Below are 25,731 nucleotides of genomic sequence, written 5' to 3'. Positions count from 1 at the left end.
CTAATACATACTTGAGATTCCTGCAAGGTGCTAATTGGATGAAGTCAATTTGTATCACCTGGAAAGGTCCGTCTGTAGGAGGGATTTGGGGTGGCTCCGTTGGTATTGTCTTTCCAACATTTTTCCTCAAACAAGTAAGACAAGACATTGCCTTCTTACTAGCTTGAGATGAAAAACATGGTGCACACCAGTAAACTCTTAGCAGCTTACACATATCTTCTTTTCCCAGATGAGTTAAACCGTGTGCTGCCTGTAAAATCTGCGCTGGGAGCCACGGGCCTACCTTGTCCATCTCTCCAGAGTCCAGAGGACTGTTGACCACATCCCTTCACCTTCTAGACCGTCTTTTTCTGTAGGGAACACAAATCTTGCATTTTGCTTCATTTTTGTGTGTTTGTTAGGAAAATCTTCATCTTGTCAGTTGCCATGTATAAAGCTAAACCTACTGCCCACTTGACAACTTCATCTGCCCTGCTATTACCCTGCTATTACCCAGGTCTTTTTCATATGTGTGGGCTTTGCACTTGATGACGCTACTGCCTTTGGTAACTGTATTGCTGTAAAAAGAGCTTTTATGTGCTGTGAGTGTGCTACTGGTGTGCCTGCTGCTGTCATAATGTTCCTAAGACACCAGAGGACCCCGATGCATCACCCCAAAGGCGTAACTAGAGTTAGTATATATATATTAGCTGATTTACCCTCTGTCAACTCACACGCTCTTCTCAATGCCACGAGTTTGGCCACTTTAGCTGAGTGATGTGGACCAAGGTGTTCAACACCCTTGTCATCTACAACAGCATAATGGTACATAGTTCTCCTGTGTCTATCTGTCTATGACAACTGCCATCCATGTAAAAAGTAAAATCTACATTTTCTAAGGGGCTGTCACTTCATCTTCATCTCGAGGCACATATTGTAGGTATGTAGCTGGATTTAAAGTATTTCACCTTTTAATAGTGATATTGGCAGGTGCCATCAGTGCTCATTCCCATTTTGTGAATCCTGCCGAGGAGACATGACTTGTTTGAGCATAATTTGACAAGGCAGATACTGCATGTGGTGTATAGACAGTTGAATCGTGTCCTAGTACTACGTCATCGCTCTTACTTACCAGAAGAGTTGCTGCTACACTTCTTAAACATGTAGGGAGAGATCTTGCCACAGTGTCCAATTGTGCCCTGTAGTATGCTAAAGATCTCCTAGCATCACCATGTTTCTGTGTCAAAGCACCTGCTGTACAGCCATCAGCTTCCGTAAAATATTGCTCAAAAGGTTTTTCATAATCAGGTATTCCAGAGCAGGTGCTTTAGTCAGATTCTCTTTAAGGTTAAAGAATGTTTGCTCTGACTCATCTGTATGTGTAACAAGCTCAGGCTTTGAGGATGAGACTAACTCCTGCTATGTGAAGGCCAAAATAGAAAAACCTGGAATCTATAATCTACAATACCTACACATCCCTAGGAAGGTATGTATCTGTTGTTAGTTCTGCGGCAGTCTTATGTCTTGTGTGGCCTGAATTCTGTCCGTTGTCAGGTGTCTTAGCCCCTGGGTGAGAGAGTGTCCCAGGTATTTAACTTTTGTCTAACATGGCTGTAATTTATCCCTTGCAACCTTGTGTCCAGTCTGTGAGATATGAAGCAACAACAGTTTAGTAGCAGACACTGATGACATAAGTGAATCAGAACATAGCAACAAATTGTCAACATATTGAATTAGGACAGACCCATTGCTTGGTTGGAAGGATTGCAAACATTCATGCAAGGCCTGGATAAAATACTGGGGATGTCAATAAACCCCTGGGGTATTATTGTATATGTGTATTGCACCCCTTTATAGAAGAAAGCAAAGAGGTACTAGCAGTCAGGATGAAGAGGAACAAAGAAGAAATCAGAACAGAGATCAATTACACTGAAATGACTTGCAGATGGAGAAATCTGCATAAGGATGACAGCTGAATTGGGCACTACAGGGAATTGGCTCTCAACTACTTTATTAATTCCCCTTAAATCTTGGACTAATCTGTAGCCCCACTCCCCATTCTTCTTCGCTTGAAAAATCGGACTGTTAGCTGTGCTAGATGTACGATTTCAAATTCCTTGTTGTAGCAGCCTTTCAATCACAGGATAAACCTCTAATTCCGCCTTCGGTTTTAGTGGGTATTGTGGTATTTTTGTGGCTTGCCTGCCACTATTTAGATGAACCATTACAGATGCTACATCTGCCAGCATCCAGTGTCTTGTCCATCTTTGGTCCATAGGGAACCCAAAATTTGTGATAACATTTTCTCTACCTGAGATGGACATTGATCTACAACAGTACAGTGTGCATCATTAGCCTTTGTGGGGTGTCAAGTATGTCCTGACTTTATGAGCAAACTTTCCTGGAATATCCAGAAATGCAACATCAGGGGTACAGTAAATAACACATTTCATTTTGCACAATAAATCTCTGCCCAGTAGGTTAGCAGGAGCTGCTGCAGTCAAGAGAAATTAATGCTTGGTATGCATTGGCCCAATAGTAACCTCTGCAATTTTAGTCAAAGGATAATATTGCACTCTTCCTATTGCTCCCATAGCAGTGGTAACTATAGGAATCTATTCTGTGCTGCTGACAATTCATTATACACTGACTAACCCTTTAATACTTTACCATCTGGGTTGTATATGATATAATCTTTAATGCATGTGACATATGGAAAATAAGTTTCCACCTATGTTGAAATGTAGTTTTATATGTTATTTGAATTTTTATTAAATGTCAATATCTGAGTTTTAAGCTTAGCGGTCTCTTTTGCTGTATTTTTTATGAATTATAGGAAAGGGTTTCACATATTCATCTATCATTTTGACCCATTTATCAAAGTAAGCAGTTGCGTATGCACCGTATAATGCACACTCATAATTTACTTTGCCGACCCCATCGGCCCTTGCTTAACCTGTGCTTCAGTTACATCGACCATCTCAACTTTGTTTAGCGCCCATTTGGAAACAGAATCCTCAACGCTTCGCAGCACAAAACTCCTGCTAGAGATTTTTGTTAGCCGTGGATGAATTCTATAAGCTGCGTCCACTCACTTCTTAACTGGGCACAACTTAACAATTCATGCAATGCCAAGCATACACAGCAAGGGCCCTAACACAGTCACTTACCTGTAACTGGGAGAATGGAAATATCAATGTTTTAGTGCCCATGTGGAAGCGGGCCCCTCAACGCTTCGCAGCACAAAACAATACCCCACCTTTCCAGTTAAGCTCCTGCTAAATACTTTACAACTGGGAGAAATAAATATTGATCTCAGCAATACCAACCTTTCCATCGAATTTCCTCCTACCATTCACAATCACAGTTGCGTAAGCAACTCGTGCGGTCCGATAGCACAGTTTACAGGGACTAGTTATCTGTGCGCATTATGATTACAATTGGGATTATGATGAAAAATCCTGTTTTCGTATTACTGTATACCTCGTATACTACCTCGAAGTCTTTTATACCGTTTTGTCAATAGAACTCCCCAAAGGTTATTTTATACCCTGTTTTTTCAACAGTAACCTTTGTCCTCAACTTTACTTTAGTTTACTTTCACAGTCACACAATTCACAATTCACATGCATACAGAGGTTTTAACAATTCTTCTCACTATAAAATACAACATCAATATCTATCAAAATAACTATTTAAACATGTGGCAAATGTACAGGGAAATATATGCATATGCTACACAAACAAACATGTGTTAATTGCAAAATGTCATGAAAAAGAAACACATTTTCTTTCTTGTCCCTAGATTCTCACCAGCACCCCTTAGATTACATAAAGCGGATATTCGGTTTAGCAACACTGGATGATAAAAAGGTACAGAACTATATTGCGTTCATACCTGTATATGATGAGTCTCCCACCCTTTGTTGGTAAACCGAAATCCGTAGGTTTTTCAAATCCTTGAGTAATGTGATGTCGCTCCACGAGCCCCTAAATTGTAATGTCCGTATCTATTGTCACCAATAAATATTGTCCGATGTGATAAATGTGGTTCCAAAGCACAAAAGAGATTTAATAGCAATAATCAGCAAAATACAATCAGAATGTTACAAAGTACAAAAGATAAATACGCTGCGCACCCTGGATCCAGGAACAATCGTCAAAGCTGATGTCTTTGGCAAAAAAAATATTCCTCTACCAGAGGTCAGTTTATATTAGAGATGGGCGGACTCGGTTCCCCGAGATCTGAATCCATCCAAATTTCGCCTATCCCAGTACCGAGCCGAGCAGGCTCGGTACTCTCCCGCCCATTTGGAATCGAAATCGAGGCAAAACGTCATTGTGACGTATTCGTATTTCTGAGCTCGGTTCTCGCGAGATTTGAAAAGCATAAATACCAGCCTCCACAGCAATCCATCGCCATTTGACAGATGGAGAGAGCAGGGTTAGGTCACAGGCTGTATTAGCACAGGGACAGAGCAATAATTGTACACCTTATTATTTCTATTATTCTTTCATTTGGAATCTATTCAATTCTATTAAATCAAATTATATTTGCAATTGTTAGAGCAGCAAGACAGGAGGATAGAGGAGGCTTATTTTTCAATTTTTTTTTGCACTACAAGTGCTTTTCAGCGGCACCCTAAAATTGTAAATGCCTTTTTTTGGCTGAAATAAAAAATTTGATTTGGTTCCTGATATTGAGATGTGAAAGTAAAGTGATCTATTAGAACTTCCCCAGTTTGTTTAATCAACTACCAACCTATAAGGGGATTCAAAGAGAGTTGTAGAAATGGAACAAATATTGAGATATTAAACCTTTACTGTAAGTGTGATTTTGAAAAAATAATCTCTTTGCTTGTTGAATATTGCAAAATATGTGTTGAAGGGAGGATAAAATACTGTATAGTAATTTCAATGAAAAAGTTCCACTGATAAAAATTACAATTTTGGTTCAAAAATAAGGATAATAATTTACTGTAATAGTGCATAAAAACTGTTTTAAACATATTATTAAACTTTAGAATAAAAATCTTATGTAGGCCTACTTCCAAATATTATAGTTATACTACATTTTTAATTGCAACTGAATTGTATGAACATGACGCATACATTCATTAAGAAGCATAGTAAAGAGTAAGACAATACACAGAAAATAGTGAAGGCCTACATAAATTTCCCCATTGCACTTGAATCAGATTCGGACCCTCTATAATATTGGCAAAATGACCTGGACCAGTGGGCAGAATTAATTAAATTTGCCGTAGAAGCAATTTCATGCCTGTATGCAAGTGTACTGTCAGAACAGTGCTTTCAGCCAATTTGTAAGAGAGAAAATGAAGATTATCACCCAAAAATGTCAAAATAATTCACCTATGATGGATAAACCAGAAATTTACTACACTCACTGAAGATTTACAAACAAAGCGTTTATATTGGGAAACAGTAAAGCATTTATATTGTGAAAATAATAAAAATTGTGCTGTTTAGAGGAATACTAATCCTGCTCAATATTCACCTGTGCAGCACATGTGTAGCATGTATAGCTGTGGTTTATAGTCTTTCAATATACTTTATTCTAATTGTCAGAATATCTTCTGTATTCTAAACATCTTTTCACTCAAATTGCATTAGGAGTGATTGAAATTAATTTACTATAATTAATACCAGCTGTTCCCAAAATTGTTTGTCTTATTCCCGCTCAAATAACCATCACAGCAGGTATGGTTGGAATTGTTTTAATATAACCAATATACTCAATCTAATCAAATGTAACATGCATTAATTGCAAATACAAAAGTATAGAGCAAAAGCTGATAAAGAATGCTTGAAAACAACCATTAACAATAGTCACACCATAGGCAGAGAAAGATTGTTCTAGTGGTGGAAAAAAAGAGCTGAGCAAGCACTTCCTATAAGACATGTTTTTCTAACTTGTGATTTGTTGAATCAATTTGAGTTTTTAAGACTTTCACAATCAAATTCGGGGGTGAAAGGACACAAATCAAATTTGGAAAGATTTGCTCATCGCTACCTTGCATAGAGTTTATTAACTGCTATTAAACAGCATGTTGTAGCTTCGTCTTTGCATGTCAGACTCAGAATTAGCAAAAAAAAATGATCAATATAAGGCAATTTTCAGCAAAGGAAAATTGTGCAGACAAATCGCTCACAACTCGTTAAATGAAAAAAATCGATATTCTGCTATACTAGTAAGCAGCTGAAAGTGTGACATTAATGTTATAAAATTCTCTTTAATGACTATTGGAAAAAGAGAGGAAGCAGACAATTTGCTTCTCAACGTGGATTGGCTAAAAGGCTAGAAAGGGTGAGTGAAATTTAGAAAGGGTAAAGGAGAGATGTCATCAGTAAGCCAGAACCAATGATTTCTAGGTTACAAGCCATCATAGTACGTCGAATTAGAACTAGAATTGCCTAGCTTTGGATAACTACAAGCAGCATTCTCATGTTAATGACATACTATCTTCCATAAGCTTAATAAATTTAAAGAGGAAGTAGGCTTTTAAACATGTTCATCAACATTTTTGATATTATAACTTATATTATATGAGAGTGAAGGATGAGGGTTTTGAAAGTGAGGGTGAGTAGCTTCAATTGAATTCTGGAGGTTATGGGGAGTCAGTGTAGTGATATGCAGAGTGGTGCTGTTGATGTAGAATGGGATAGTCAGAGGCTGCTGTTGTAAAGGCGAGAGATAGCAAAAGTGTCACGCCTCAAAGTAAGTAACAGCTATGGAGCCCAGGATGTGATAAAGAATATAGGTGTTTATTGATCAAAATACCCATAAATAGTACAAACCAAATAATGCTGAAACTGCACAGGAATATCTGAGATGACTGGATACTGGTTACATGGAATACTGCAGATACAGGAGGAATGGTTAGACGAAGAGGGATCCGGAGTAGTGATATGAAGTCCAAGAGCAGGAGAACCAGGAGACAAACCAAAGGGGAAGGCAATAAAACAATGACCAGCCAGGAGAGGCAGAGAGGCAGGTATAAATAGGGAACACCCAGGAGCAGGAGATAATTAGTGACACATGTTAACCCCTAGTACTAATAAAGAAAAAGGCACAATAGCAGCACCTCTGGTGAACAGAGATACTGCTAGAATATATACAATGAACACAAATATAAAGTACTATAGTCCTGGAGGCAGGAGCTGCCAATGCGAAGCAACATGCAATGCAAAGGGCTGCAGGCAGATCCTGACAGAAAGTTCCTCTACTTTAACTGCTTTTATGTGTTGTGTGACTTTTTTTTTCACCCAGATTGTAATAATAACATATACATTTATGTAGAATCTATAATTCTGAGTGTAACTTTTTCAGCTCTTGATTTTGGGCCAAAGTTTATATGAGTGTGCATTTGGCAACATATCTCCTAAGCTGTTTGAAATATTTACTTGTATTGGCTGAAATAATATGCATAACTACTTTGTCCAGAGAATAGTTTGCCAGTTTCATGTCCCCTTTAGATTAGTTTTGATATGATTTAGGTTCTGGACCAGCTGCATGAAGAATATTGGTACAATTATGTATTAGAATATGAATGCCTTGACCACTTACTAAATGTACAGCCTGCTCTGGACTTTTATTGCACCATTTAAGTAGGCTAAACAAAACTGCCATTTGTCACTCTAAGGGGTATATTTACTAAACGGCGGGTTTGAAAAAGTGGAGATGTTGCTTATTGCAACCAATCAGATTCTAGCTGTCATTTTTTTAGTTCATTCTACAAAATGAAAGCTAGAATCTGATTGGTTGCTATAGGCAACATCTCCACTTCTTCAAACCCGCAGTTTAGTAAATCTAGCCCTAAGAGCATAACTGTTTGCATTTCTGTCTCCAGCACTGTTCCTTCCTCAACAACCTGAGGCCTGTTTGTAATTATTACACTTTAATCTGCTACCCTGTTACTGTCTCTAATTTTAAATATTGAACAATTGCTCAGTAGTTACAGAATTGTTGTAGCTGTTAAATGTAGTTCTTGGTTTGTGTACTCAGTCTATACACTGTAAAAGCTTATTTAAAGGGAGTATTTTAAACACAACATGTCATGTTACATGCCAATATTGTAACATTTCATATTGAGTAGGTGTATTGTACATTATGCCTGCATAGAGTGTTCAATATACAGTGCTTACAAATTCTACTACAGCAAAATATCCCTGGAAATTATTTTCAAATGTGAGTAAATATGCATCATTCTTAAAAGTCAATGCCACAATATTGATTGCCTATCCTAAATGTCCTCTGTAAGTTAAGTAGTGGGATTTAGTACCATAATGCAGTCAGCATCCATAAATAAGGATACATTTTGTACAAGTATAAAATACATACTCTTTAGTCAAGCATGCTACAGCGCCAAATGTGTTTCTCCTCAAATAATTTCTTTTCATAATAGCTGCTGAAAAGTTTCTGACAGAAACTCATCTGCCCATAAATTGTTGCAGGATTACAATTCTGTTGTTTTGTTTTCTCTAGATTTGATGTTGATTTAACAGAACTGCATAGCTGGATGACGCGCTCTGAAGCTGTTCTGCAAAGCCCTGAATTTGCAGTGTTTAGAAAAGAAGGAGACCTCACAGACCTCACAAAGAAAGTTAAAGTAAGATATTTATATATGTATTTACCACATTGTGGGGTAACAGTTCAATTAGACAAAAATGCTTCTTATTTGTGTTCTCCTTTTTTTGTTATAATCTGCCCCCATGTTCCCTCTAATCTGTGTGCCTGGTAATATAGCGCACATGGTAAAATATGGAGAGCATGTTGCCTACACCTGAGCCAACATCAGTCGCGTGTGAATGGGCCTGTGATTGGCTGGCAGCCCAGCATAGTTGTTACCTCCCTTCTACCACTGTTAGCACTGGTGCTGGGCTGCTGGCCAACCACATATGTCATTACCTAATGTAATTACAGATCAGTAAACATTAATATACACTTCAAGGGGTTATTTATAAAAGTCTGAAGTTTTTTCTCCAGACTTATAGATGAAAAAAGCTTATAACAATTAGTTTTAAAAAAAACTGGAGTAGTCTACTTTGAAAAGATCAACCTGATTTACCACAACGTATCATTTTTGCCATTTGCCACCATCTCTCATGGTGCACAAATTTGAACTCTGTTTCCAAAAAGTTACAATTGTCAATATTAAAGGAAACATTGGTCCATTCTCTACCTTTCTAGAATTCTTCCTAATACTTAAAACTGGGTACCAATTTACAGTTTGTGAATACGTCTCATCCTCTTCTATAGAGCTGAATAGTTCAATATGGTTCTGAACTTATCTGGAGAGAGTGTACACCTATTTGCTACATGGGACCGCAAATTCACAAACAGGTTGTCTAACAGTGGACAATCCTTTAATATGTAAGATAATATTATGAAGCTAAATAACGTTATGTTCTTCCATAGGCCATAGACAGAGAGAAGCCAGAGAAGAGCAGGAAGCTACAAGAGGCCAACAGGAATTCCCAGACTCTGGCAGAACAGATGATGAATGGTAATTAATGAAAGTTAGTTTGGTTAATCTTTTTGTGGTGTTCCTATGACTCTTTTCTTAATGTATATGAATATTGCATTGCAGTCTAACAGTAATTTGCATTTATATTAAAAGATCAGTAAACCAACTATATAATACTTGGTTCTCTATATGAAAAGCGTCACAAATGTAGTGGAACAAAATATATTTGAAATTAATTGGATTTGTATGGGCGCTGATTTTTCCATACACCCTGATTGCCTGTCTGTAAGTTTATTGGAAACCATAATGGGAAATACATTTTGCTAGCTTGCAACAGTTTACAGAATGCTAGATATCATGAATAGATGGAGGTTCAATAAGTTTAATTTCATCCATGTCTATATCTGTAAATGTATCATTAAAAGGAGCATTTACTAACCATGAAAGCAAAGATCTCGCTCACTTTCCATTTTGAGACATGTCCCCATGTAAACATTCTGCACGGTCATTAGTAAGATTGCAGGTCAAGATGTGAAGGCATAGGCAAACAAAAAGAAAAATGCACTTATTCATTATAAGGACGCCACTTGAAACACAGACTCCACCTATATCGTTCCAGGGGTTTGGTTAACTTCAGTTAGTAGAGAGCTGGTGCTGCAGGATGTTAATTTATTCACTGAATTGAGCTGGCAGTGAGAGATTTGAAAACAACTTTGAATCAGTTGTTAGTGTGAAGCTAATTCAGTGATGCCAGTATAGTTAACAAATACCAATGAAAATGTTACTTTCAAGTCCTGCCAAAGTTAGTTTTGAATCATCCTTAATGTAATTACAAACTTTACATTTTTATACTGCCCCTCTTTATTTTATGTGTCACATTGTTCATTTTAATGTTTTCATTACATAGTACATGTGCATATAAAATGTTTTATTCCATATAAAGTATGTCTCATTGGTGTAAAAAGCATTCCACTGAAAGTATACCTCAGTATCTCCAGTTTCACAACCTGTGACTTGTTTTGAATGAAAGAGACTTTGCTGTCACCAGCTAAAGCAAGAGAGCTACCTAATTATATCATATCTGTTTGAAATGCACTTAAATATCTCACAACACAAAATCTCATTGGCATATAGAGTGTCTCATTCAACAAAGTATGCCCCAAACCATTCAGATCCTCATAAGAAAGAAACTGTTGCACCCCTACATTTGGCACCATCTCCATCTCACCATGCTTAGCCATGAGCAAGCCCATATGAACGGGTTCAATAGCACACCAAATAGGTGCATGACTTCCCAAAATGGCATTTGCACCGTGGCCACATTTTTTTCAGCTTTGTAAATGATCCTTAATGTCAATGTCATTTGTAACTTTTATATCACTTTTTGGTAAGTTAAAATTTGATTTGTGCAACTTTCTGGGTAGTCCTTAATAATGTCATATACACAAACCAACGTATCGCGCTCAATTACCCAAGGTACACTGATAGTTGAATGAAAGTTAGAGTGTCAATGGTGAATATAAAGATATGGTGTGATACAATAGTGCAAAATCTGAATCCCTTCTTATATGACCAGGGATAGACCTATATCGTTATATAGTAAACTAGCAGAATACCCGGCGTTGCCCGGGATTTAAAGAATGTTTATTTACAAAAATCAATCTAAATATTAAACATACATGTAAATATCATGTTAAAATTGGACCAGTAGAAGATGAAAAGTGAAAATGTCAAACTGTATTTGAACTGTATATGATGGAACGAACCGATAAACAATTACTTCAAAACAGCTTGATAAACTATATTTCTCGTTTCTTCATTTGGGGCAAATACATACAAATTTATTGGTGATCCAACTCTTGAGCACACAACGTAAAACTGTCCATGAGAAAAGCAAGGTGATTCCAAGTTGACTCCAGCTACATGTAAAGATTGTCCTTGGGCCTTATTGATAGACATGGCAAAAGCTAAACGAACTGGAAATTGTAGACGCTTAAATTGAAATGGCATATCAGATGGAATGAGAGGTATGCGTGGAATGAAAGCATTGTCACCTTTTGCACAGCCTGTCAAAATAGTTGCTTCAATGACATGAGAATGGAGCTTTTCGACTACTAATCTTGTACCGTTACAAAGTCTTGGAGGATTTAAATTTCTGAGAAGCATAATGGGTGATCCCATCTTCAGTACCAGGTTATGCGGTGGCATTCCGGGAGGTTCTAAAGAGTTTAAAAATTCAGTAGGATAGTGCACAGCCTCATTTTCTTCAACAACGGTATCTATTGATTTGTATAATATGGCTTCTGCAGGCAACTCTTATTGAATCTTTAAGTTGATGTTGTTTACACAATTATTTTTTGGTGCAAAAATCGCACGTTCGCAAAGCCACTTATGCTCTGTAAAATGTTGTTGAATATTTGGAAATACTTTTGCCTTGAGTTCTTCAACAGACACAACTGTGTTACAAAGTGTTTCTCTGAGTTTGAAGAGACCAGTTACTGGATGAAGCGGCATTAAACCATTCCCAATATTTAACAAATGATCAGCAAACTGACCGTCCATTGTGTTGCCATGCAGAGAAACTCTCATATTTTTGGTTAGTCGCAAAGTGCGAACATGCCTCCAAAGATGTGATGATTTAAGGCATGCATTAATTTCATCCGCCATTGTTCCTTTTGGAATGACCGGCAATGTTTGTCGAAAATCTCCAGCCAATACAACAGTGACTCCACCTATTAGTAAATCATTGCCTCTTAAAAATTGAAGTGTTTGATTGAGGGCCTGTAAAGCATTTTTGTGTGACATGGTGCATTCATCCCATACAATGACCTGACATTCCTGCAGAATCTGAGCTTTTTCTGTTCGTTTAGTGATATTGCAGACGGGAGTTTCACTTCGGGCCAGATTAAGCGGTAACTTGAAAGCTGAATGTGCTGTTCTTCCACCAGGGAGCAAAGTTGCAGCAATTCCAGAAAAGGCCACAGCAATAGCTATCTTGGAATGTACTCGAATTTTAGCAAGTAACAACTTGATGAGAAACGTCTTACCTGTTCCTCCGGGTGCATCCAGAAAAAATATATTTCCCCTTTTTTTGGAACTTCTTCCAAGACATTGTTCCAGACATTCCAGAGTTATGGTCGTTTTCAATGATCTTTAGGTGTTACCCCCCTCGCCACCCCCACCCTTAGGAGTGCTAGGGGTGTCTTGCCCCCACAATATTTGTTGTCCGACTGTAAGTCATATGTGTACCAGGTTTGGTGTAAATTGTTCCAGACATTCCAGAGTTATGGTCGTTTTCAATGATTTTTAGGTGTTACCCCCCTCTCCACCCCCACCCTTAGGAGTGCTAGGGGTGTCTTGCCCCCACAATATTTGTTGTCAGACTGTAAGTCATATGTGTACCAGGTTTGGTGTAAATTGTTCCAGACATTCCAGAGTTATGGTTGTTTTTGATGATTTTTAGGTGTTTCCCCCGCTTGCCACCCCCACCCCGTAATGAATTTCAATTTTAAATTTTTTTAGTTGCCTCCGTCATGTTTTAATACACTCGTATGCAAAATTTCATGATCTTCGCTTGAAAAATGTGGATTTGTATAGAAAGACAGACAGAAGGACAAATTTTCTCTTTTATATATTAGACAATTGACTAAAATGCATTGATCAGTGATTAATTGTTGTCTTTGTAGCTTTGAGGATAATAGTGTGTATCATTAGACAATATTTGCAACCATACAGAAATACTTCAGTATATAGGATTTAATAACTAAAACAAAATCAATACAGAACACCTAAAAACAACAGAGCAGTATTATTAAAACATCATATATACTAAATTGTCCACGATAAAAAGGGCTATCACAGGCAATCCTCAATGATGAGGAAAAAATGTCCATATAAATTCCTTGGTGTCCCAATCACACAGATAGTATCAGACACAATTGTTGGAAAAAAGGCACAGTTGATTGATGCCACTCTACTCGCAGCGAATCCAGCCTGGATATGGATGTAAAGTCAAATACCTGATACCAGTAGGTTATCCAGGGCGGGTCGTAGTGTGAACGAAGCGGTGGCTAGCGATGGAGCTTGTGTAGCTGGATGTCAGTTGGTTCCTAACGGTAGTGAAACACGGAGAGATCACGGAGATGGCGTGCGTTCCACAGTGGACCGCAAACCGGATGTCCTGTATGATTTAGCTGAAGTGTGTGTGACCCAACGCGTTTCATCTGCAGGGCAGATTTCCTCAGGGGTTGTAGAGTAACAGCGTGACATAATGCTATTTATGGTGGATTTTTCAAATTGAATAATTGGCCAATACAATGTTGACATAAATTCCTAAGTGATGTAGTTATATGAACATTTTTTCCTCATCATTGAGGATTGCCTGTGATAGCCCTTTTTATCGTGGACAATTTAGTATATATGATGTTTTAATTATACTGCTCTGTTGTTTTTAGGTGTTCTGTATTGATTTTGTTTTAGTTATTAAATCCTATATACTGAAGTATTTCTGTATGGTTGCCAATATTGTCTAATGATACACACTATTATCCTCAAAGCTGCAAAGACAACAATTAATCACTGATCAATGCATTTCAGTTAATTGTTTACTATATAACGATATAGGTCTATCCCTGGTCATATAAGAAGGGATTCAGATTTTGCACTATTGTATCACACCATATCTTTATATTCACCATTGACACTCTAACTTTCATTCAACTATCAGTGTACCTTAGGTAATTGAGCGCGATACGTTGGTTTGTGTATTTGGTCTTTTCACAGGAAGGGATTCCTGAGTATTGCTGCTCTTGCCATATTGGGGTTGAGCGCAGTTCCTTTTTTCTATTCTTAATAATGTCATCACTTGTTCTAAAAGAACACTACATGATTACACATAATTAAAACCATAAATCAAAAGCTTTATCCTATCCAAGTTATTGGTTATGACATTTTGTTATATACATGGTTTAGGTGCATATAACTGAAGGAAAATAACATAACTTAAATTGATAAATAAACATTATCACAATATAATGTTATTTATAGTAGTTGGTCAGTACCTGACCTCGGCCAGTTTGTATCAATTTATAAGTGCATATTTAATAGTGTAGCACTTGAATTAGAAAAGAATGGAAACATGACAACATTCTCCCTGCATACACAAAGAACAAATGAATAATGCCTTCTGCACTGATCATTTATGCTGCCAGATTTATCAGTTTTATTCTTTCTGACACTGTTTACCAAACTTATTCAGTTTATTTCTGTTAATGCTCGGAATCTTTAGTGCTCGAACTCTGTCTTTGTCAACCGTTTGTGATTGCTGTCACATTGTTTTCTCACTCACTCTGTTCTCATGAACTGCTCTCCTTCATAAGAACACTATCTCCCCTTCTTGCACACACCTTACACTTTCAAATCCCACTTTCACGTTCTTATCCTCCACTTTCTCCTCCTAGTTGCCAGCAGTATGTCTCCTAAACCAAGTCCCTCTCCCAAGCATTACCCTGCTCCTTAATTCCCAGAGTGCATTCTATAATCCTAGGATTCTACTAACTCCTTCAACACTCCTACTCTAAAAAAATCCCTTATTATCATCACTTTTCTTTCCACTGCTCCTGTCCTTCTAGTTTACATAATATTTTGTTAGTGTATAAAACTGACTCTATAGTCTGTTTATATTGAATAATGTCACATTGTTGGCCCTGCCAGAGACATGCTTCATGCCCACTGCCACTTGTGTTGCCACCAATGGCCATACATTTATTCAATAAATTGAGACAAAGACTGAAGATTTTAATGCCCATTCCCTTGACTGATATTTGCTGTTAAATTATTACGTTTTTATGCAGGACCATATTTACAGTTGATGCAAATATTCAGTAAATCAGTAATTGTGAAGCCACATGTTCATGCTCCTATATCCAACCGGCTGCTCTAATAATTAGGTTGCATATATAAATAAAAATAAATAGTAGAAAATAACATAAACATAAATGAAAATGTAAAATAAACATAAACAAATAGGGCCTGATTTATTAAGTAAAGTAAGGCAAAAAAATGAGTGAGTTTTCTCCTGGACAAAACCATGTTACAATGCAAGGGGTGCATATTAGTTATTTATTTTGCACATAAGTTAAATACTGGCTGTTTTTTCATGTATCACACAAATACTTGTTAGCTTTATTTTTACACTGAAATTTAAAGTTAATCTAGGACAGGCCCTATCCAACTATAAATCTGACCCAACATTTTAAATTTAGAGCCCCTCCAATGCAACATGGTTTTGCCGAGTTGCTACTAATTTGTTTTTTGCTTTACTTTCCTTAATAAATTGGAACCATAGTGAATGTCCCCGGAACGGTGCAGAACTAGACAATTGCTTATCTTACAAATACAATGGAACTTTGCCTGACCTATAAAACCAATGCACAGATACCATGGTCTGGTATTATACACATGAGCATCTGGTTGTTTTTACCTCATAATTCCATGCCACCATCACTTCTGTTTCTAGTGAAACATCTACAAGTTTAGCAGTCCTTTTCACTGTATCACCTGCAAATTATGCCGCAACACCCACCCCTTTCTGGATGTCCTGAAGCCATTTTCCTTTAGTCGAGGTAATGAAAATATTGTACACACGTGAAAAATGAGAAAAGGTAAAATTAGCAATATGGAGGTTTTTTTAGCATTATTATTTTTCGCAGTTTTGTCATTTTCAAAATGTACAAACTCTTCTAGATGATACTCCCCAGCTGTTGTGGAACTTATTTGCCCTGTCTACCTGTAAAACACATTTAATCAGCAGAAATGCTGAAAAGAAACAGTTTGAAAAGACTAGAAGTATGCTAGAATGCATGTATCATTCTACAAGACTCTGGTTGCATGATGTCACACAATTCCCTTCTGGCATACAAGGCACCAAGTTAAAAAGGAAGGAAACAATAATAGTAAAAATAGTGTACAATAGTGTTACATTGCTATTTGCCAGAAGAAAATGTGGCCTCTGTCTTGTCTGTAAAACTGAACTTAGACTTATATACTAAGGCGTCTATGTAATGGCAAATATGGAAGAAAGTGTGAAACGTGTATATGAGAGGGTCTCTGTGCAGAAATATTATTTGGGAACCACTTTTATGCCTACAGTTGACTCATGGACATCTCTACCCCTCAATGTTCTCCCTTATCACCATTTTCATAGACTACCCCATCAATTCATTCCCTATTGTCACGACTCAACCACCTTTTACCATACAGAAAGTGTACACAGTGCTAACTGGCAATGAATTCCAAAATTGACCACTGCTAATAAGGGTCTCCTTTTGACTCACTACCAGCCCTATTATTATATTGTGGGAACATATTCTCACCCAGACAAATGTTTAATATTAAAGAAAGTAGTATTTATTTTAAATATTACAATAACCAAAGCAGCAATAGCACTTTATTGCTACAATACAGCATAAAGGGAAAACATGCTACCTTCTTGTCAGTTCCACTTGAGGGCGAATTTAGCCTCTCCTTCTGCAAGGCATAGAAGTGATCCAACCCATATGTCACCCTGCTTTTGGAGGGCACAAACAGGAGTATTGACCTATGGAGATGGGTAGTGGGCAGTGCTACTACTAATCACATTTACCTTGGGTACCATCCTCTTAAAGAGCTACGGTTTTCTGTATTACTATGGGAGTAGAGTGTCCAGAGGTTAGTCCAGCCCAGAATTGGTGGCCCTCTTGTTCCTGGGAGTGATATTGTGCCAGCCTTGTTCTTCACATAGCTCCTGGACTTTCTGTTGTTTGGGCTCCCCAAAGTCTGTGGCTGCACCAGCTAAACAGTAAAGGCAAACACTTTCTCTTAATCCTAGGTATGATTAAATGGTGGGCTCTACCTCCTGTTAATCCCTAAATGTTTTTTTTCACCACATGGGGCTCTGGCTTTACTTGAACTGCTGGCCCTAGTTAACCAAAGGCATTGGCACAAAGTCTCATAGTCCATAAGTCTAGAGGTCAGTACCTAAAGGGGTGCTCCAGCACAAAATTCTGGAATAAATAGATTTGGGGTGACCATGCTCTCTTGCTTATATTTTACATTTTTGGGAGAGACTATACATTTAACCATGCAACACACCACAATTTAAAAACAGTTTAGAGAAGTGTCAGTTGCATACTTCCTGAGGAGAAAGGATGTCTGGTGGGCCTAATCTTTATTAACAGTACAGTGTAATCTAATTCCGTTGCATGCATCTATATCTTTTTTTCTACACTTGCTGATGCACCATACTTGGAAAATACCCTGCAGAAAAAAATGTACACTGAAACAATTCTGAAACATTGAATTTCTTTACATTGCACAATGGTGTATAATGAAACCTCCAATTGTCTAACGGATAGGGGTAAAGCACGTTATGTTGGGTACTATTAACACCTAGTGAAGCCCCTGCTGAAAAGTTCTTGCCTGTTCCAAGGTTCCTCACAACAAATCAAAGTGGATCTTGTAAAATTATGTTCTCTAGTTGTCATAGGGTGAGAGAAATGTGATATTAGAGAAGAATCCTTAAAAATAATTTAAAAACTTGGGACCCCATGTGTCTCAGGGCCCCTGATTAGCTGCACATGCAGAATTTCTGCCCCTGTCTAAGAGTATTATGCTGGTAGGTAACACGTACATCATTATCCATGATTTTGTTTACCAAATTCATCACTGAATGATTAATGCATGGGTTACTTTGGGAAGAGGGTGGGATTTATATGTTTCTGTATACTGAATAATAATATGCACCAGGAGCAAATTTAGTAAATATACACTGTTGTTATATATGTATATATGTATACATATATATATATATATATATATATATATATATATATATATATATATATATATTGTATGTAACTAGGTCTTTCAGTTCAAATTTCATAGCACCACCAAATACATGTTCTTGCATTACACTAGTGCATGGACATGACATCCTTTTGATGGCAAACTTGACAAATTTTTGCTACTGGTCACACTTCTGTGTGAAAGTACGTCCTTTTCTGTCCACTGATTGTATTATGTTGCTTTTTGTCCTGTTTATGTATCATGCGCATAAAAAAATATGTAATTTTGTTGGCTTTAATTTAATTTCCATTACCGTTTAATAAACTATAGCATCTTTATATATCAAGGCAAAAATCTGCAGATTTTGTATGTATCTCTTACACCAGGTACAGGGCTAGTCTAAGTCCTGAATACTAGTGATGACAGTCTCATATACATGCTATAACATCTGTTTGCAATCAGGAACAACTGTAAAAATTATTTTATATTCAATAGACATTAAAATCATCCTAACAAATGTTTTTCATGGAAAAAAAATATACATTTTTTTTTGTTTGTTTTTAACTGTTATGTTATTAATGCTTATTTTATTAACAGTTAGCATTAGTTCAATAGTTTTTTTGTCTATGCATTCTTTTGCAAATGTATATTCCACATAGACAGTAGACATTTCCTGCAGCGAAGTAGAGCAAAGCAAACATACACCCAAATTCATCAACGCACTTATCTTCAGATCCATTCCTTGTTGAATTTGGTAGTATGCAGTACCGATTTATGTGCGTATTTAAACAAATCCATGTTGCACTCAGTATGCATGCCTTGATGAATCGGGCCCATTGACATCGTTATACATATATTACATATTGTATGTATATATATATATATATATATATATATATATATATATATATATATATATATATATATATATATATATATATATATATATATATGTATATGTCTTCAATATGTAATATATGTATAATGGTGTCAATGGGCCCGATTCATCAAGGCCCATTATATATGGTATACTGTATATATATATATATATATTTGTAACTACTATTTCTAAATTTATAATAACATCTTCATATGTACATATTCATAAACACAATCATACTTAATTTGTAATGTAAATTAGATTATGTATTAATTGGTAGAGACCAGTGCAAAAGGTTTATATTAAGTGTGAAGGCTTCAGCAATTGTATCATGAGATCTGTGCACACCCTGACATGTGCATACCATGCTGCCTCGTGTCAGCTTCACGTTTGGTACATTTCACTGTCACAGCTACATTAAACTTATGTGACTGCATTTAGTGCTCATTCAGTTTCTCTAATGCTAGTAATATGTTTCCTTTGTGTTTATAGCTATTAGCTGTTAATCCAGTAAAATGTATGTCATCTAGTTATGATTGCAGTTTATCTCTTTTTGTACTTTTCTCGTTTACATAAAGCATAACCTTATTAAAATCATATTTTACTTCTGAGCTAAGTGCGCCACATATTCACAAGACATACTCATTTTGTTCACAGCACATATTTTAGCTCAGAGTATGCAAATATCTTAACCACATGCATATTGAATTAGCTTCTTAAATGAGTGGCTTTTAAAATGAATGTTTACTGAGCAAAGGATCATCAAATATTCCAAACATTTGTCGTAGTTATGTTTTCCTTTTAGGTGTCATTAATAGCATCATTCTTTGACTAGCGGAGTACAGATCGTGACAATTCTTCCCCAATTGCGCTGGTTAATAATGAATGGTCTTGACAGGTTTTGCCTGTTAAAGTGCCAGTTCTTATGTACTTGCATGGAAGGTATGATTAAGGAACACTTACACGTAATATATTATGCAATCTTATACAGAGTACACAGACAGTAAAATGAATGGATGCACTTTAGGTAATGACCCATATCCTTTGGGAACAATGTGTTTATCAATTCAATATTTCAGCAACAACAATGAATGCATAATGTAATTGGATTATTGTTGTTATTATATCCACTTATTGTTTGGTATGCCTTGGTAGATTTCATGCTTTCACACCTGACTGGGATGCCAAATGTTGCCAGAATAAGTTGTTTATTAAATAAAACTGCAAACCACAATTTCCTACCAGTGCAGCATACACCTGTGGAAAACAGATTTATTAAAATATGCAGGTCACATAGGAACATAAAATATCCAGGGCATAGAAACAAATTGAGCTAATGATGGATTAAAACGAAGTCTGATATCCATTTAATTTTTCCATAATTATTTATTTTTTTCACATGTTATACTAATACACCTTTTTGTATACCTTGTACAATGATAAAAAGAGAAATGCTAGAATGCAAGCTCACTGGGGACAGGTCTCATTTCACAAGATCATTGTAATCCAGCATTTATTAACTGTAATTTAATATTTACTCTTGCATCAGCATCATATTAAATAATATATTTATCCCAGCAGATGTGGTTAAAGTTTTTGGAGGGGGTTTTCAAGCGGCACAGTAGTGAAATTTTAAATTCTAGGCAGTCCTATATTTTTGTGGTTTTTTTCAGCAAAGGTGCCATTAGTACTATGTTGCTGTGTCATTTGTCACCTAACATCTTGGATATGTTTCCATTTTCCATTGTCTCTATTTACTTACTTTTCCCAGAAAGTATCAATTGACTTTCCCAGCACTAGTATAGGATTGTCATGTGACTTTACCAGTACTGGAGTGTGTCTTGCAAGAAAGTCATTGTGAACACCCAAGTAATTAACATATGGGTGGTTCACCAAAGACTTGGTTCACCAAAGACTTGCATTGATCATCCAATAATAGATGTAATCTCTAAATGAGATGTTCTAGAAGTATACACAGATACCAGACTATTGGATGGCTGGCGATGGGGTATTTGGGCGTTGTGTATGTTAGGAGCATGTTGGTGGTGCTCTATAGCTATGTGATGGGTAGACAGTACTGCCCATTGATGCTCACATTATATGCATGGCATTCTCTGCCTCTGGACTGAATACCGGACAGCTGGTTAAATGTCCTTTACCCTTATACAAAGCTATATTTATTTTTGTGTAATTATTTATACACCTTTGCAAATTATATCCTATCTATAAAAACCTTGGAATCTGTAGAGTAGTGCTACAATTCATGTTGTTTGCTTTCTAATCTAAAACAGCACTTGCTGACTACAAACACTTTTTTGTATCCATAAAATAACTTTCAAGACTTATGCTAATTGTTTATAATGAGATGGCTTATTTTTTTTTTTCTTAGATGGCCTTAATGTAGACAGCATCACACAGTCCTCTCAACATTTGAACAGCCGGTGGACAGACTTCTGTCAGTTGCTGGGCGAGAGACTTTCTTGGCTGGAATATCAAAATAGCATCATTGCCTTTTACTCCAAGTTACAACAATTGGAACAGACAGCAATTACAGCTGAAAACTGGCTAAAAGCACAAAGTATAACAGCCTCCGAGGCAGAAACAGTCAAAACACAGTTACAAAAATGCAAGGTGAGAGAAATTATTTGCAAGTGTTTAAGTTCTGTTCCACAGAATATGCATAAATGTCATATTTAGTGGGGGATTTTACAAAAGGCTTATGTTTGTTTTGCATGCTGAATATCATACAAAAAAACTAAACTGCAAAACAATATAAGAATTATTATTTAGTGCGGACACTGCAACAAGTGAGATGTCCCACTAGTAACGCCTGAAAACACATGAATTACATTCTCCTCTTCTCTTGAATTACTCATAATGGCTCCAATGTAGTCACTTTTCTAATATTTCCCACTTACAATGTCACTATAATAAACATTATACAGTGGTAGGTGTTTTTGTATTTGTATGCAACATGATATTTCATAGGTTACACATAAATGTATGCAATAATATATACTCTATTCCATTAAATAATATATATACCATTAAATAATCTAGATCAATTATTCCATTACAGTTTTTGTACAATGAACTTAGATAATGATTGAGTACATAGCGTTTAGATAATGATAGTGCTTAGAGAATGACTGATTACACAAGTATTTGCAACCATTGTTTGATACTTGGTAGAAGTACTTTAAGCTACAATTACCCCTATGTATCACTACTACTAATTCACTACCAAAATGTGGACACTGCAATTTTCCCATTTGAACAATATTGCTAGACTTACATCAGGTTGGATGGAAACTGTTGGAGAAGTTATTATATTAGGTTATTCTACAGTTTTTCAATTTATTTAAGGTCTGGATTTTAATTGGGTTACTCCTGAAGAAAGGTTTACAAGATTTGTTTATATTTTCACCATTATCTGCTCACGCTCCTCGCTCCACCTCAAACCTTTCCATCCATCCTGCACTTTCAATCCCGCCAACCTTATCCACATATCTCCACTAGCCTCTGTTCCCTTCTCCTGTGCACTATTGAACGCCAGATCTGTTTGCAACAAACTTACATCCATCCATGATCTATATTCATTTCTAAATCCCTTAGCCTCTTGCCATTAAAGAAACTTGTCTCACCTCTTCTGACACTTCATCCCCTGCAACTCTTTCTTGTTGGGGACTCTTCCTCAGCCACACTACCAGACCTGGAAACAGATAAGGTGATGGAGTAGGCATTCTACTCTCTCCATTCTGCACCTTCCAAGTCATACCCTCTGAACTCTCCCTCTCATTCTCTTCCTTTGAAGTCCACACTATCTGTCTATTTTATCCTCTCCACCTTCGTGCTGTTGTCATTTATCACCCACCAGGTCCAGTTTCCCAATTTCTTGACAACTTTGCGGCCTGGCTCACTTATTTCCTATCCTTTGACCTGCCTACACTCATAATAGGCGATTTCAACATTACCATTGATAATCCCACTGTCTCTTCTGCCACTAAACTTCTTTCACTTACTTCCTCCTTTGGTCTCTCCCAGTGGACCTCATCTCCCACCCACTGTGATGGGCACTCCCTCGACCTTGTCTTCTCCCGCTACTGCTCCATCTCTAGTTTTTCCAGTTTTGCCTTCCAACTCTCTGACCACAACCTCCTTTCCTTAAGCCTCACCTTACCTCATGCCCTTCCCCCTGCACCCAAATACACACGTACACAACCAAACCTAAATACTCTTAACCCACTTCTCATTTTCAATCCACTCCACTTCTAATCCACTTCTCATTTTCACTAAAACAACGATTTTCTCCATTGACTGTATTGTCCTGTCCTAATCAGGCTACTTCTTTCTATAACAAAACACTTACTTGGGCACTGGACAATGCAGCTCCAGCTACTACATATAGCCGCCGATACAAACCCCAGCCATGGCACAATAAACAGACCAGCTACCTGCAAAAGTGCTCCTGCACTGCAGGGCGCCACTGGAGGAAATATCGTTCCTTTCCCCGATTTCCTCCACTATAAATTCATCATTTCATCTTATAGCACTGCCCTTTCAATTGTCAAACAAGCATTCTTCAAATCTTTAATATCCACCCTGTCTTCTAACCCACGTCGCCTTTTTGCCACCCTAAAATCACTTCTCTGCCAACCTGTACCTCCTTCCTCCCTCACTGCCCATGATTTTGCCACCTATTTCAGAGACCAAATTGACACCATTTGACAAGCTATTTCCTCATGCCAAATTACACTCACTCTACCCACCTTTACCTACACTCCCCAGTTCACCCTTAATTCATTCTCTCCAGTAACTGAAGAAGTCTCTACACTCATTTTATCATCTCACTCTAGAACCTGTCCACTCGACTCTATTCCCTCCCAGCTTCTCCGCTCCCTTTCCTCCACTGCATGCCCACCTCTAACTCACGTCTTCAACCTGTCTCTTTCCACTGGTACATTTCCATCATCCTTTAAACACGTGCTCATCTCGCCATCTATCGATCCAGCCTCTCTCTCCAACTACTGCCCTATTTCACTCCTCCCCTTTGCATCCAAACTACTTGAGCAATTAGTGTACAAACGCCTGTCTCATTTTCTCTCCTCTCATTCTCGACTGCAATCAGGCTTCCGCACCCAGAATTCCACTAAAACTGCTTTCCCAAAAGTGATCAGTGATTTACAAAATCTGAGGGTAATTTCTCCATACTCATTCTCCTGGACCTCACTGCTGGTTTTGATACTGTTGATCACCCTCTTCTCCTACACATCCTTAACTCCATTGGTCTTCATGAAACAGTTCTTTCCAGGTTCACTTCCTACTTATCGAACCGCTCCATTAGTGTTTCTACCTCTGGCAAATTCTCCCATCCACTCCCACTATCTGTTGGGGTCCCACAAGGCTCTGCTCTTGGCCCTTTACTTTTTTCATTGCACACCTCTTCTCTTGGGGCACTAACTCGCTAATTCGGCCTCCAATACCACCTTTTCGCTGATGACACCCAAATTTATATCTCTTTCCCTGACCTCTCTCCTTCTGTACTATCTTGTGTAACCAACTGTCTTTCTGCTATTTCCACATGGATGTCCCAACACTACCTAAAGCTCAACATGTCCAAAACTGAGCTTATTATCCTCCCTCCTGCCAGAGTCACCACCTTCTACCATATTTCCCTCACTGTCAATAACACCACAATTTTCTCGGTCTACCAAGCCCTCTGCCTTGGTGTCACACTTGACTCCACCCTCTGCTTTATTCCTAACCTCCAAACTCTCTCCCAGTCCTGTCGACTCCACCTTAAAAACATTGCCAGAAAACATCCTTTTCTTACTCAACATGCTACCAAAACTCATCCATTCTCTCATCATCTCCCGTCTTGACTATTGCAATCTTCTGCTCTCTGGCATTCCTGACACTCATATATCCACACATCAATGCATCCTAAATGCTGCTGCAAGATCGATCTTCCTCTCTCACTGCTCCACATCTACTACACCACTTTGCAAATCTCTACACTAGCTCCCTGTGTCCTCCAGAATTAATTAAAATTACTCACCCTTACCTACAAAGTCCTCAACAACACTACCCCTGCATACATCACAGATCTCATATCAAAATGCTCTCCCTCCCACCCACTTAGATCTACCTCTGACCTTCGCCTTGTCTCATCTCTGGTAATCACCTCTCACTTCCACCTACAAGAATTCTTTCATGCTGCTCCCCACTTATGGAATTCCCTACCACGCTCAATCAGACTTTCCCACAGCCTTAAAATCTTTACAAGCTCTTTGAAAACACATCTCTTTTTCAGAGGTGACCATATCTTTGATAACACTATTCACAATAATGCACCCTCACAATTATTTCAATCTTCACTCTAAGTCACACTAGCTTCCCTTGTTTCAGCTGTGCCCTCTTCCATTTAGAATGTAAGCTCTCTAATGAGCAGAGTCCTCCATACCCTTTGTTTTCATGTCTGCATTTATTTTGTCTACCTTGTATGTCCCTGTTTTATGTATGTACTATTTTCCCTACTGTACGGTGCTGTGGAGCACTGTG

General features: G+C 37.5%; 1 protein-coding gene across 8 annotated transcripts in view; it reads left to right on the top strand.

Annotated features, from left to right (window-relative positions):
• Positions 1-25,731, top strand: part of DMD (dystrophin) — a 1,967,742-nt gene that overhangs the window by 791,146 nt on the left and 1,150,865 nt on the right. For all 8 annotated transcript variants that reach the window (XM_075200299.1, XM_075200300.1, XM_075200296.1 and 5 more), the window contains 3 exons: positions 8,486-8,609; positions 9,419-9,506; positions 21,560-21,801. In XM_075200299.1, coding sequence (XP_075056400.1) covers positions 8,486-8,609; positions 9,419-9,506; positions 21,560-21,801 — 454 coding nt within the window. The remainder of the gene's footprint in view (positions 1-8,485; positions 8,610-9,418; positions 9,507-21,559; positions 21,802-25,731) is intronic.

The sequence above is a fragment of the Mixophyes fleayi genome, chromosome 2, assembly GCF_038048845.1.
Source record: "Mixophyes fleayi isolate aMixFle1 chromosome 2, aMixFle1.hap1, whole genome shotgun sequence".
NCBI classification, from domain to species: domain Eukaryota; kingdom Metazoa; phylum Chordata; class Amphibia; order Anura; family Limnodynastidae; genus Mixophyes; species Mixophyes fleayi.
Note: the sequence above shows the minus strand (reverse complement) of the source record. Positions and strands in the feature narration are given on the sequence as shown.